The sequence below is a fragment of the Phalangium opilio genome, unplaced genomic scaffold (genome assembly GCF_054372755.1).
Source record: "Phalangium opilio isolate 3A_F unplaced genomic scaffold, DU_Popi_V2 ptg001170l_1, whole genome shotgun sequence".
Lineage (NCBI taxonomy): Eukaryota > Metazoa > Arthropoda > Arachnida > Opiliones > Phalangiidae > Phalangium > Phalangium opilio.
This window is the reverse complement of record NW_028324255.1, coordinates 1915687-1929931: the sequence shown is the minus strand read 5'-3', so window position 1 is coordinate 1929931 and position 14245 is coordinate 1915687. Positions and strand designations below refer to the sequence as shown.

General features: G+C 42.8%; 2 protein-coding genes and 1 long non-coding RNA gene across 3 annotated transcripts; 2 read left to right on the top strand and 1 right to left on the bottom strand.

Annotated features, from left to right (window-relative positions):
- Positions 1–1118: 1118 nt before the first annotated feature.
- LOC149584057 (uncharacterized) lies at positions 1119–1389 on the bottom strand. Its single transcript, XR_016380292.1, has 3 exons — positions 1360–1389; positions 1191–1296; positions 1119–1132 (listed from the first exon to the last, which is right to left on the bottom strand). It is a non-coding gene; the product is annotated as an uncharacterized LOC149584057 (long non-coding RNA).
- Positions 1390–5771: 4382 nt separating this feature from the next.
- Positions 5772–9539, top strand: LOC149584056 (uncharacterized). The gene is made up of 2 exons (XM_089863312.1): positions 5772–8508; positions 8584–9539. The coding sequence occupies exons 1-2, from the start codon at positions 5772–5774 to the stop codon at positions 9537–9539; spliced, it is 3693 nt and encodes a 1230-aa protein (XP_089719438.1).
- A 137-nt stretch (positions 9540–9676) lies between these two features.
- Positions 9677–11019, top strand: LOC149584055 (uncharacterized). The gene is made up of 2 exons (XM_089863311.1): positions 9677–10016; positions 10193–11019. The coding sequence occupies exons 1-2, from the start codon at positions 9677–9679 to the stop codon at positions 11017–11019; spliced, it is 1167 nt and encodes a 388-aa protein (XP_089719437.1).
- The last annotated feature ends 3226 nt before the right edge of the window (positions 11020–14245 follow it).

Here is a 14245-nt window from a genome sequence, read left to right as displayed (position 1 = left end):
ATATTTCGTTAATCATTAATTCAAGAAACATTTTGTTTTAATTACATGTAATTTATAACTAATAATCATATAATCGGTTCCATTGTTTTTCGAAAGCTCCTTCATTACAGAAAAACTCCATAAATTCATTTCTTATGGCTTTCGCAGCGTCAGATGCGTGAGATCCTTGGTGATCTAGCGGCGTTAATTTCGTCCCATTATTTATTTCCTTTTTCTTTTCGTTATCTTCATCGTCATCATTACCATCGTTCTCCGAATTTGATTGATCTCTCAAAATATTATGAAGTGTACATATGCACAACACTATTTTTTCAATATGTTCTGGAATAGCTTGTATGGTGCCTAACAGAATTCGAAAGCGACTAGCGAGGATTCCAAAATAATTTTCGGAAATCCTTCTGGCTCGTGAAAGTCTAAAATTAAAATAAATAGAAATAGTTTTTTATATGTAAATCAGAATATAAACCGATAATAAAAGTTAGGCTTAATTTTAGATAGGACAGTGACGAAATATATTTTAAACATAATCTAGCAAAATCACCCTTATCTTTGGGAAGTGTCTGAACTATGTCCTAGATCAAACGTTCTCAACTCTATCAGCTTTTAGGTGCTAGTTTACCTGTAGTTAAACACTCTTCTATGGAAGTTCAACTCATTTTTGGAGAAAGGTCTCATAACGTGTGTTTTTAAGGTAAATGCCTCATCCCCAACTATAACATATGGCACAGATTTCTGACGGCCTGGTAAAGGTTCGGATCTTGGTAGCTGGTTTTCATTGACGGTCAGGAATTCGTAAAGCTTGGAATTTGTGAATGTCGCACTGTCATGGCACCGTCCATTACTACCAACTTCCACAAAAATGCCCTAAAGATACGAACACAATTATATATTGTTATCTACTCAAATACAACCTTTATTGATAAATACTTTAGCGTTTGCATCAACAAGAGCCAACAGCACTACGCTAAATGTGCCCTTATAGTTATAATAATATGAGCTAGAGTTTGGTGGCGCTGTAACATTAATGTGTTTCCCATCAAGGGCTCCAATGCAATGATTAAATTGCCATTTATCTTCAAAATCCATAGCAACTTTATGCCAATCGTCTCTTGATTGTGGAAATTGAATGTGCCTGTCATAGAATTAAAAGAAAGTTACGATGGAAAACTGCGTCCATTAGTTATACATACTTTGTTGCTAACTCTTCGTAAATTGCTTCGCAGGTTTCATAAATTATTCTGTGGATGGTACTGAGACCCATACGAAACTGGTAGCTTAAAGAGCGCATTGACTCGCCTATAATAGTATAATGAATCATTTATTATTAAAATAAACCCAGATTTCAAAATAAAAACTTACCTGTAGCTAAAAACCTCAGTGTCACTGCCAATCTTTCATCTGGTGGTATTGCTTTCCGGAATAAAGTATCATTTTTCGTAATCCTATTCTTTACAGCGTTAAGAATGTAGGTAAAAGTATCGTGGGACATCCGAAGATAACCCCTATAATCCTGGGAGTCCTCTAGCCTTAGCTCTTTCACTAAATTGTGAAACACTCCTTTCTCGTTTCGTCTTTTGATCCACGATTTCACCCAAACCTTACGTTTCTTCGCTTTCACTTTCTTCTTGGAATTGGCCAATGCCAAAATCCCCACTAGAGCTATAGCCTTTTTTCGTTTAAAATCAATTTCCATTTTTTAATTTTTTCAAACGCCGCTAATGAAAAATCCTAGAGTATACCAGTAGCAGACGACTATTCAGTGAAATTATCATTAAATTCAGATCAATTCAGTTCATTTGGAGACGCCGAGAAAAATAAATCGGCCTGACAAGTGAGATAATGTGAACGGTGTCAGCTGACTCGAGACTGACATGACCAGTCGGTATGACTAGTCCGTGGACATGTCAGCTGACTAAAGTTGGATAGTGGGAACGCGCCATTAGAAAGTTCGGTTATTACATGATAATCAAACTAAATTATGGGTTAATCCTGATAGCTTCTCGTTGGTGTGGTTGTTGCCCTTGTATGGCTGCTTCTACTGCCGCTTTTATAATGCCTTGAAGTTGATCTAATGGGAGAAACCCGGGTGGGGCAGCTTCCAGTCCACTCGTTCATTTGTTTCGATTTCTATTCTCTGGACGCTGTTGGTAACTGTCCTCCCTATCGCTTTCGTTAGCGCTATTGGCTCGGGAGTTCTCCATTTCAAACAATGGTTGATTGACACTTGCGTAGTCGTTCTCGTTCAGCGGACTCGTTTCGTTCTCGTCCAACGGACTCGTTTCTTTCTCGTTCAGCGGACTCGTTTCGTTCTGGTTCAGCGGACTCGTTTCGTTCTCGTTCAGCGGACTCGTTTCGTTCTCGTTCAGCGGACTCGTTTCGTTCTCGTTCAGCGGACTCGTTTCGTTCTCGTTCAGCGGACTCGATTCGGTCTCGTTCAGTGGACTCGTTTCGTTCTCGTTCAGCGGACTCGTTTCGTTCTCGTTTTGCGGACTCGTTTCGTTCTCGTTCTTGTCGGTTTTTTCGAACAACCTTAACAATCTTCACATACTCGTTTCACTCTCACCCATAAAGATCTTCTTGGTACAATATTGCTGTCAATATAAATTAATATTTCGTACTAGTAATCATCCATTTCGTTCTACGTTCTAATAGTTCGTTCATAGTCTTATCGTTTCTCATAACATTTCGAACTAACCAGATGCTTTCCGGTTTAGCTACGTGCCGTACTAAGAAGACGTAATGGCGGTCACCACGCGTTCGTCACCGTGCTTGCATCAAAACAGCTCGTTCCATTTTTTTACCTTGATCCTATTATTTAATTTGGTCTCTATTTCCAGTTCTTTATCCCACTTCTGAGATTTTAGTCTTTTTTTCTGTGTTTAGGTCAGGTGGAATGAGTGGAGGACGTTATTTAGATAGGAAAAAGATTTATTTAATGCATTAGTAATAGTCCGACAATTGCTAGAACGTTCGCGTCCGAAATCAGAATCCCGACTCTCCTCGGACCTCGCGAGAGATGAATCAAAAGGGGTTAAACGTACATGGGTGGGGTGTTGTTGGGGGGAAAGTGGTTTTACTGGCTTTTCGGAAGAGGAAGCGTGGAAGTATTTCGCGGAAGTTTTGAATGAAATAAAAAAAAACGTTTATACTCGGCCATCCGTTCTCATTAAACTCCCGATTAATTGTTGCCAGATAAATGAAAAGTTAGAAATCGTACTTGGTTAAAAGTTACTAACAAAATATTGTCGTTCTACTTAGAAAGTTCGGTTATTACATGATAATCAAACTAAATTATGGGCCAATCAATTAATCAAAGTCTTTCAAGTATGTTGGTCTTCGTAGTTTCCGTTTTTGTCTCGTTCGGACATCTTCAAAAGTTGTTTGCAGTTGGTTTTCGTCAGATAAAACGCCATCCCGTGCTTGTTCGGTTAACGACTGTGATTGTTGGTGTTGGTCTGGTCTTTCTTCTTGATCATCGTCATCAGACTCTCCCGAACTAGAATGGTGGTCGTTGTCCGCGACTATAAAGCATTTCAGCTTACCAGCTGGAGCCGTTTTTCTGTAAAAGCGCTGTGATCTTTGGGCTTCTTATAGGTCTTCTATGACGTACCGATCGTACTTCAGTTTTTTAGTTACTATGTATGGTCACTGTATGAGGCATTCGTTTTCCGTGGTTCGCCGCTAGCAGGCGGTTCTCTACGTACTAGCACCAGGTCACCAGGCTTGTACGTTGGCGCCTTGCAGCGCTTCGCGTTGTACCGTTTCAGTTGCTGCTCTTGATTGTCTCGAATTCGTTCTATGGCTCGTTCGCGTCTTCTCATGACTTCATCAACAAATTCTTCTCTTAGTGCGCTTGAAACTTCATTTCCCGCTGGGGCTCAAGAATGATAATTAAACAGCAAGGCAAATGGAGTCGTTTGAGTTGCCTTGTGGACGGTATTATTGAGTCCTTATTGAACTTAGGCCAGTCTCACATCCCAGTCTTTTTCGTCCTCGCGTTCGCACAAGCTGGCGATAGAAGGTGTTAACGTTCGATTATACCGCTCTACCTGTCCGTTACCTCTAGGCGAAGCGGTTGCGTTCAAGACGTGGCTAATATTTGCAGTTTTACAAAGCTGTCTAAAGTTTCCGCCTGTGTATGTCGTTCCCTGGTCTGTTATTAGCCTTTGTGGCGCTCCGAAAATGCCGATTATGTCCTCGAGAAATTGTCTTGCCGGGTTCATTCCGGCGTTTTGTACAGCTCTAAGAATACTGAATTTTGTGAACCCGTCGACAGCGACAACTAGGTACGTATTTGCTTTTTGACTTCGGACAAAGGGTCCCAAGTGAACCATATGGATCGTATGAAACGGCTCGCCCACTTTTTCAATTGAGTGGATCATTCCGGGTTGTTTTCCTGCTGGCTTTTTATTGTATAGACACGGCAAGCATGAGGCGATATACCGACGTACATATCTTTCCATGCGCGGAAACCAGTACTCAGACTTGATCTTTGAGTAAGTTTTATCTACAGAGATGTGTCCGATATCATCATGGCACGATTTCACGATTCTCCATCGCGCTCGTTCTGGGACAACCCATTGGTATTGCGATTCACCGTGACTAGTGTCTGTGTTTATACGAAAAACTCGTCCTTGTTTGATTGCGAACTCAGTGTTAGTCTGTCGGTCAGACTTATTCAAGTTTGTTGTTTTCAAAAGGTGCCGCTTAATCGTTTTTATGCGTTCATCTTGGCTCTGAGCGGCTATAAGCCAGTCTTCGGAAAGCTGAAGGTTAAGTTCTTCCAATCCCGGCGTGATGTCAGTGTCTTCCGGTTCATTAACGGGATACCTGCTCAGTGCATCGACATGAGCCATACGGGCACCCGGTCGGTGTTCAATGTCGTACTTGAATTCCGCTAAGTTCAAAAACCATCGTCCAATACGTGGTATTAGGTTTTTCTTCACTTGAGTGTTTCTCATTGAATTGAAATCCATTACAACTTTGAAAGTTTTTCCAATTAAAAACGTTCTAAACTTCTCCAAGGCCCATACGACGGCTAATGTTTCTAACTCGTATGAGTGGTACTTCTCTTCGTCTGTCGTCGTACATCGACTAGCATAGCAAATGGGATGTTTCGTTCTATCTGCTCCCACCTGAAAAAGTACAGCGCCAAGACCTCGTTGGGAGGCATCCGTGTGTATCTCCGTTTCTGCCATGGGATCGTACAAGCCCAGAACGGGTGTTGCAGCTAAAAAACTGTAGACGAATATTAGACTTTAAAAGTATTATTTTGATCTAATGATAGTGTTTTTTAGCTTCTAGAATTTTGTATAAAAACCAGTGTAAAGTTGTAATTTTGGGTAGATCCAGTCAGTTGCATTATAATACGGTTGTAGTCTCAGCTCTCGCGCTTTTAACCTTTATATAAATGCTAGTTAGTTTTCAATAATGTACGCGACTCTTAATGAGTTTAGTTGTTCCTAACATTAATAAATGCCATCGCGGCAATTAAATTTTAAACACAAGTTCTCGACTTAATTCTTCACCCCGACCTAACCATCGTATCCGGAAAGACGCTACACGTTATTGGTGCCGAAACTCGGGAGGAGCAAAACCAAAGTTAACAAGCTCAAATAAGAAGGGTAACGTCATTTCAACAAGTACGACAGCAAGCTACAAAGAAGACCCTTACAGTCATCAAGCCAAAGTTAAGTTGCTACGACAGTTGGGTAAATATGGAGAGAATATAAAAGCAGAGAGAGGCTTTAAGAACGAGAACATGTGCGATCATGGACAGCATTGACGCGGAAGGACTGAGAACCCTTATGGACCAAGAGAAACTGTTAGGGCTGCTTAAGCAGCTGGAAGAGAAAGAAACCAAACTACTGGCCAAAGACGAAAAGCTGGAGGAACTCATACTGATCGACCAAATCCAAGGAGAAACTGATGAAGTTGAGGAATTCCGAGAGAAGATCCTGGACAGAAAAGCCAAAATTGAGGAATGGCTACGTATTGCAAGAGAAAGACAGGATCAAAGCCAAAGTTTAATTGGCAGCCGAGCAGATGAAGTCATGGTCACGTTACCTCGTGTCACCATTCCAAAGTTTAATGGTGAGCCGACCCAATGGAGAAGTTTTTGGGATCAATTTCGAGTAGCGGTTCACGAAAATACGACCATCAGTGAAGTCAACAAATTCGTCTACTTAAAGTCCTACATGGAAGTAGCAGCTCTAAATACCTTATCCGGTTTCACTCTTACGGAGGAAAATTACGAGAAGGCCGTGGAAAAACTAAGAAAGAAATTTGGACGAAAGGGGATTGCCATCAACAGCCATCTCAGCAAGATATCCAGCTTAAACCCAGTTAAAAGATCGTCGGACATCGCAGCATTAAGACATCTCTATGATACTTGCGATATACAAGTTAAATGTCTGGAAGTATTAGGAGTCCCCAAGGAGAATTATGGCTACATGTTCTGTCACATGGTAATCAAGCTCTTACGACCGGACATTGCCTTGGAATATTCACGAAAGCTGGAGAGCCTCGACGAGTACGATGTTAACATCGTACTAGATCACTTGGAAAAGGAAGTCGAGTGCCGAGAAAGAGCAGTAATCCTGAACAGGCCAACCAGAGACGTACAGGAAGAGCAGACTCATAACCAAACCTCCAAGTCAAGAAGTTATTATAAATTGGAGACCAACAACTCAAGACCCAGTGGGTTTCCATACAAGAGCAGAGTTCCATCAACGGCAGTCCTGAACGTGGGAATAGCGAACCCTGAAGAATGCTGCTATTGCAACAGCGCCACCCACAAGACAGAAGACTGCACAGCAGTAACATTGCCAAGAAAAATGGAGCTGCTAGGTCGCCAAGAAAGATATTTTTTATGTCTAAAGCCTAGACATGCCGCTCGTCGCTGCAAATCAAAGAAGAAATGCAGTCAATGCCAGAGGCGACACCACGTATCAATTTGTCGGGAGATTCACGAAGAAACGACAAGGAAATCAGACGCAGAAGTACAGCCTGAAGGAAACACAACAACAATATCCATGACAGCAGTCTGTCCAAAGAGGAGCTCTAACGAAGGACAAGTCCTGCTGCAAACCATAGTTGTGTATGCGGAAGAGAAAGGCAAAAGGCAACCTATCAGATGCCTGCTGGATAATGGAGCTCAGAAATCGTTCATAACTCGAGATGTAGTAGAGCAACTGAAATTGCCGATCGTAGGTCAAGGAACCATCGCCGTTGGGAGTTTTGAAAGCGAGAAATCCAGCACATCTGTCCGAAGGAAAGTCAAGGTCACGCTGAGATCTGTGAACAATCCGGCATATCAAATTGAGTTGACAGTCCTCGAAAGCCCAAAGATATTAGGAAGCGCAATCAGTATACCTGGAGAAGATATACGGAAGATGATGTCCCAAAGAGGAGTTCAACTAGCCGATGTAGGAGAAATTCAAGGCCAGCCGGTGAATAAGGAGATATCCATGCTGATTGCTGCGGATTATTATTGGACCATTGTCACAGGCCTCATCCATCGACTAAACGACTCATTCGTTGCCTTGGAGAGCAAGTTAGGATGGGCCGTACAAGGACCAGCACCGATGTCTTCGAGTGTCTTCGCTCAAGCCGTAGTTGTAATGCATGCAGCTATTGAAGTTGAAGAAGTCAATAAGAACTTAAAGGCGTTCTGGGAGCTCGAAGCCTTGGGAATCCTAGAAGAAAAATCCATGTCAAGAAGCGACGAAGAGATCGTAGCCAAGCACAATTCAACTATCCAATTCAGAGAAGGGCGCTATGAAGTCCAGCTGCCATGGAACGAACGTCCGGATATGTTGAGGAGCAATTTCGCATTATCCAGCAGAAGGATGCAAGGATTGGTCAAGAAGTTTCAACGAAGTCCGGCTCTGTACCAGAGGTATCAAGATACGTTTGAAGAGTATTTACGACAAGGTATTATCGAAGAAGTACCTCCAGAGCTGATCCATTCGGACGGACCGAAGTACTACATTCCTCATTTTCCGGTGACTAGAGAAGATAAGAAGACGACGAAATTCAGAATCGTCTACGATGCTGCAGCTCATGAAAAGGGTCAGCCTTCACTCAACTCGCTACTAAGTCCGGGCCCCAACCTGAATCCAGACCTGCTTCTCATACTGATGAGATTCCGTATGGGAAAAATCGCTGTCATGGCCGATATAGAAAAAGCCTTCCTGATGATATCCTTGGCGTCAGAGGACCGAGAATTCTGTAGGTTCCTATGGATAAAATCGATGCCGAATGGAGCCGAACCTGTCGAATATGTCCACTTCAGGATGGCCAGAGTCTTATTCGGCGTCAGTTCAAGTCCGTTCTTGTTGGCAGCCACCTTGAAATACCACTTTGCCTTATATCAAGATCAGTACCCAGAAGCCTGCTCAGAACTAACTAAGAGTCTCTACGTCGATGATCTCGTATGCAGCGTAGCAAGCATAGAGGAAGCTAAAACGCTCTATTCTCAATCAACCGAACTACTCAACAAAGCCGGTATGAACCTACGCAAGTGGATATCCAATTCTAAGGAACTGTCAGAGTATTGGAATAATCAAGCTATCCCTGAAGAGAAATCTCTATCGTTAACGGCGGAAACCTCACCATTATCACTGAGGGTCTTGGGAATCTCTTGGAACCCACATACCGATCAGCTGACCTTCAACGTGTCGCCCTTGCTGGAGTTCTTGGAGACAAGAAAGAATACAAAAAGAAGTGTGCTACAAGCGACCGCAAGGATATTTGATCCCATCGGTTTCTTATCACCGTTCCTGATACGAGCCAAGTGTCTTTTCCAGAAGCTATGGATTGAAGGCGTAGACTGGGACACAGAGTTACCATTGAACCTTAGTCAAGAATGGAGTCAATGGTGTTCGGAGCTGTCGAACCTAAGAGATGTCGCAATTCCCCGTTGGTACTACGAAGCGTCAGGAGAAGAAATGACCTCGAAGGCGATACACGTCTTCTGCGATGCCAGTAAACATGCCTATGGAGCAATCACTTACCTGAGATACCAGACGAAAAATGGAGAAGTTGGAGTCAGCCTAATAACTTCAAAGACTAGAGTCTCGCCAATTAAAGAGGTGAAGATACCGCGTCTTGAACTGATGGCCGCAGTCATAGGATCCCGCCTGCTAAAGTATACCTTGGACGTATTTGAAAGAGAAATCACCACGTATTGGTCTGACTCCACTATAGTCATACAGTGGATTCAAACAATGGCGCGAGAATGGAAACCGTTCGTAGCCAACCGGGTGGCCGAGGTCCACAAACTAACGGAGCCGTCATCGTGGGGTCACTGCGCCGGAAAAACTAACCCTGCTGACTATCCCTCACGTGGAACTAACATCGAAGATCTACTAGTCAATAACGTTTGGTGGCAAGGTCCGCCTTGGTTGATGCAAGATAAATCCGCATGGCCAAGAGGATGGATGAAAACAGCCGCTGACACCCAAGAAGCAGACGTTGAGAGACGGACCACTTGTCAATTAGCAAGTCACGTCCAAGAGATGGAGCCAATCATTTAGCTTGAAGACTACAGTTCATTAAGAAGAGTTATTCGAGTGACCGCTTGGGTTGTTCGTTTCACGAATAATATCAGAAAGCATGCCCCATCTTTCAAAGGACCATTGAACGCCCTAGAGATAGACCATGCTCGAAAACTATGGATTCACCAAGTCCAGAGCCAATCCTTTCCGGAAGAAATCGCATGATTAACCGAAAAGCTTCCATTATCAAGGACATCGAAGATTCTTCAATACAATCCTTTCCTGCAAGATGGACTCCTCCGAGTGGGAGGTCGGCTTCAAAACTCAACGTTCGATTTTCAAGTCAAACACCCTTATCTTCTACCATCGAAGCACAAGTTGGCGGAATTAATGGCGATGGAGAGTCACTACACCACGATGCATGGAGGCCTAAACAACACGGTAACTCAACTCAGGGAGGAAGTTTGGGTACTGCAAGGACGTCAAATGGTGAAAAGAGTCATTGGCAAATGAATCGTTTGTCGGCGTTTCAAAGTCAAAAAAGGGGACCAGGGTCACCGCACTCTTGCCACTGGACCGAATCAGATAATCGCCTCCATTCACCGTGACAGGGATCGACTTTGCCGGGCCTTTATTCGCACGAGCAGGAAAGGGTACCACGAAGTTGTGTTAAGCACTTTTTACGTGTGGAGTTACAAGAGCCATCCACCTAGAGTTAGTCACCGACCTCAGCGCGGAGAAATTCATGCTGGCATTCCGAAGATTCGTGGCTCGAAGGGGTGTATGCTGCACGATATATTCCGATAACGCGAAGACTTTCAAGCGAACGGATCAAGACCTCAAAAGATTGTATCAAAATATAGAAGACAAGCCCTTCCAGGAGTACCTGGGAAATCAACAAATACGATGGAAATACATCGTAGAACGAGCCGCCTGGTGGGGCGGATTTTGGGAAAGACTAGTCCGTTCCGTAAAGATGTGCCTTAAGAAAACCTTGGGTAAAAATAGCCTATCCTATGAGGAACTCACGACGAGTTTGACGGAGATCGAGGCCGTGATTAATTCAAGGCCCTTGACGAACAACGAGACCGATCCAGAGGAGTTATCACCACTGACCCCATCACACTTCCTAATTGGTCAACGAGTTACCACAGTTCCGGATCAGATCTTCCAAGGCACTCCCTCAGATGCCAAAAAGGACCAGCTGACAAGAAGACTCAGACATCGACAAGTCGTAATCAATCAGTTTTGGAAGCGATGGCGGAACCACTACATGCTAGAACTACGATCAGCTCACAGCAGTAGAGCAGTGCCCAATCAAACAACATTCAAAGTCAACGACATCGTACTCCTCGACGATTCAAAGCTACCACGACAAATCTGGCGGATGGGACGAATCACCCAGACGTATCCCGGCCGGGACGGAAAAATAAGAGCCTGCAGCCTAAGACTACCTGGAGGCGTAGAAGTCAGAAGAGCGGTTCAATCTCTATACAACTTGGAAGTCGACAAGGGATGAACTGTTTTCCTGTTCATTGGGCGGAGGATGTTGCAGCTAAAAAACTGTAGACGAATATTAGACTTTAAAAGTATTATTTTGATCTAATGATAGTGTTTTTTACCTCTCCGTGTGACGTAGTCCAGGAGAGGTTCTGTAACGGCCGTGTCTGTCTGTGTGTCTGTCTGTCTGTGTGTGTGTCTGTCTGTGTGTGTGTCTGTCTGTCTGTGTGTGTGTCTGTCTGTCCGTTGTTACACCCACGTGACCGCGTTCGCAGTTTGCGTATCGGAGCAAACGTGTTCGCCATTTCCGAACTGCTTTCACAGTCACGGAAATGGCTCCTCTACTTGAGTTCTCACACCACCAATCTTCTGGTCTTTGTCCATACCACACGGACACTAGTCTGTTCTTACTGGCTGCTAATCACCACCATCTTCTGGTCTTCGTCCATTCCACGTGGACACCAGTCTGTACATACTGGCTTCTAATCACCACCATCTTCTGTTCTTTGTCAATCCCACATTGACACCCGTCTGCACTTACACTGCCTTCTAACACCACCATCCACTGGTCTTCCGTCTATTCCACATAGACACCAATCTGTATCATTGGCTTCTACTCCATTATCATCGTTTGGTTTTAGGATATACGCGGCGATCAGCTAGGGTTACGAGAAACGTCTAGCCTCCCTAAGGTAGGATCGCTACCAAAGGTTTTCGCATTTGCGGTTTTTCCTTACTATTATAATGGAAACGAATCGTATATATACCCCAAAATTTGAAGAAAGCGGGAAGAGGGGTACCCTTCACTTTAAACGTCAATATTAGCAAAGTTTGAGAAGATAATAAGTATAACTTTATTTTAAACGATTTAACTATTATTAATGTTAATTATTGAAGATTAAAATAATTAAAAATAATTATATTTATTTAAATATTAAAGATAAACCTCTCGTGCAAAGAGAGAGATTATCATTGCCTCCTATATCTACCAAGGCCCGTGCATGCGATATATTTCCTTCATTGCCTCCTATATCTATCAAGGCCCGTGCATTGTGATATATTTCATTCATTGCATAAACATAAGCGAGATTGTTTTGGGAAAAAAATACTGCTTCCACTAATGCGTTTATACTCCTTGTTACTGTTGTATAGAGTAATCATGATAAAAGCTTAAAAAATTACGAGAGGACAGACCTTTTTTATCCTCATTCAAAAATATTTTTTGGTGCTAAGACTGCTTTAAAAAATCCAAACGGTTAGGCATTGGTAAAAAAGACAAATGATATTTTTCAAATCTTATGAGATAACGCCCACCTAGTTGAAAATTGCCGTTTTTTATCCGCGGGAGCCATTCCTTATGAGAATTTCGATGCTAGTAGGTTGTCAATTAAACTACCGGTATATTATTGTTGTTGGAAATTGGATATTAAGTCAAATTAAGTGGTTGTAAAGAGCCAGCAGGTTTTTGCCACTTCTTTTTGTGAGTATTTGATTTTTATATGTAAAATGGAGGAAGATAATGTTGAGAGTAAGGATGAAATGCGGAAGCGCAAAGCGCGGGAAAGGATGAGGGCAAAAGGTCGACGTTTTCATTGGATACTTAAGGTTATATAATCTTCTCGACACGGAGAGGTAATATTTTGGTTTTCCCGACTTGTTAGCTTCTAGAATTTTGTATAAAAACCAGTGTAAAGTTGTAATTTTGGGTAGATCCAGTCAGTTGCATTATAATACGGTTGTAGTCTCAGCTCTCGCGCTTTTAACCTTTATAAAATGCTAGTTAGTTTTCAATAATGTACGCGACTCTTAATGAGTTTAGTTGTTCCTAACATTAATAAATGCCATCGCGGCAATTAAATTTTAAACACAAGTTCTCGACTTAATTCTTCACCCCGACCTAACCATCGTATCCGGAAAGACGCTACAACGGGTCTAGTTATTAGGCTTCCTTTTAAACGTTCAAAAGCCTGATCTTCGTTCATTTCCCATTTCCATGAGGTGTCCTTGCGTAACAGAGCGGTCAGCGGGCTTGCAATTTCAGCGAATCCCTTTACAAATCGGCGAAAATAACTTGGTAATCCAAGAAACGCTCGAACTTCATGCACGTTTGTGGGACGGGGAAAATTGCGTACACAGTTGATCTTCTTTTCTCCCGGTTGAATTCCATCTTTACTGACTTCAAAGCCTTAGAAATCGATTCGGCATTGTAGGAAAAAGCATTTATTTCGGCTCAAGGTTAATCCGTAATTTCTAAATACTTCTAAGATTTGCCTTAGGTTTCCTAAACCTTCTTCGACGGTTACGCTAAGCAACAACAAATCGTCTAAGTAAGCCATAGCGATAGTGTATCGCAACGGCCCTAGAACATTATTCATCAAACGTTGGAAAATCGCAGGCCCATTTGTGATGCCAAAGGGCATGGCAAGAAATTGGTAATGGCCGTCGTGCGTCACGAAAGCTGATTTGTCTCGCGATTACTCTTCTACGGGAATCTGGTAGTATCCCGATGGTAGATCGAGAGTTGTAAAGAATTTATTCCCCTGTAGACGATCAAGTTGATCATCAATCCTAGGCAACGGAAAAGCGTCTCTTTTAGTCAAACGGTTCAATGCGCGGTAATCGATACATATCCGATCTTCCCCAATTTTCTTTTTTACGAGAAGTATCGGACTTGCGTAAGGAGATGATGACTCAACGATAATGCCACAATCTTTAAGTTCTCCTATTTTTTCTCGAACTTTCTCCCGTTCTGCGTACGACAATCGGAAAGGACGAAAAGTAACGGGTTTGTTCGATGTTAACTCTATCTTCATTTCCGCCTTGGTTGTTCGTCCAATTTCCCGTAGTCTCGGAACGCGTTCAACAATGAGACAAGTTTGATTTTTTCTTCCTCCGTGACGTCCGGTCCGATATTTATTTCTTCGACCCTGAAAGGTTGCATATTTTCATCGTTCAAGTGATGAACAGTTTTCGTGCACGGTTCTTCACTCTGGTTCTGTTGGCAAACTTCTGCTCTAGCAATTTTCTGCGCTTTCTTAATCGTTATTTCTTGGTTGGAGACGTTCACTATAGGCATCACGCTATTTCCTTTTTTATCGGTGGCCATAATGCTCCTTGGAATGCAATGTTCCTTCCCAGGATGCGCTCGTATTTTTGCATCAACGAAAAGTTCTCGTCCAATTTCTTCTCGATCGTTGGCCAGTAAATCCATATATCCAACGTGGTTGGCCGGTATAACTACGGCT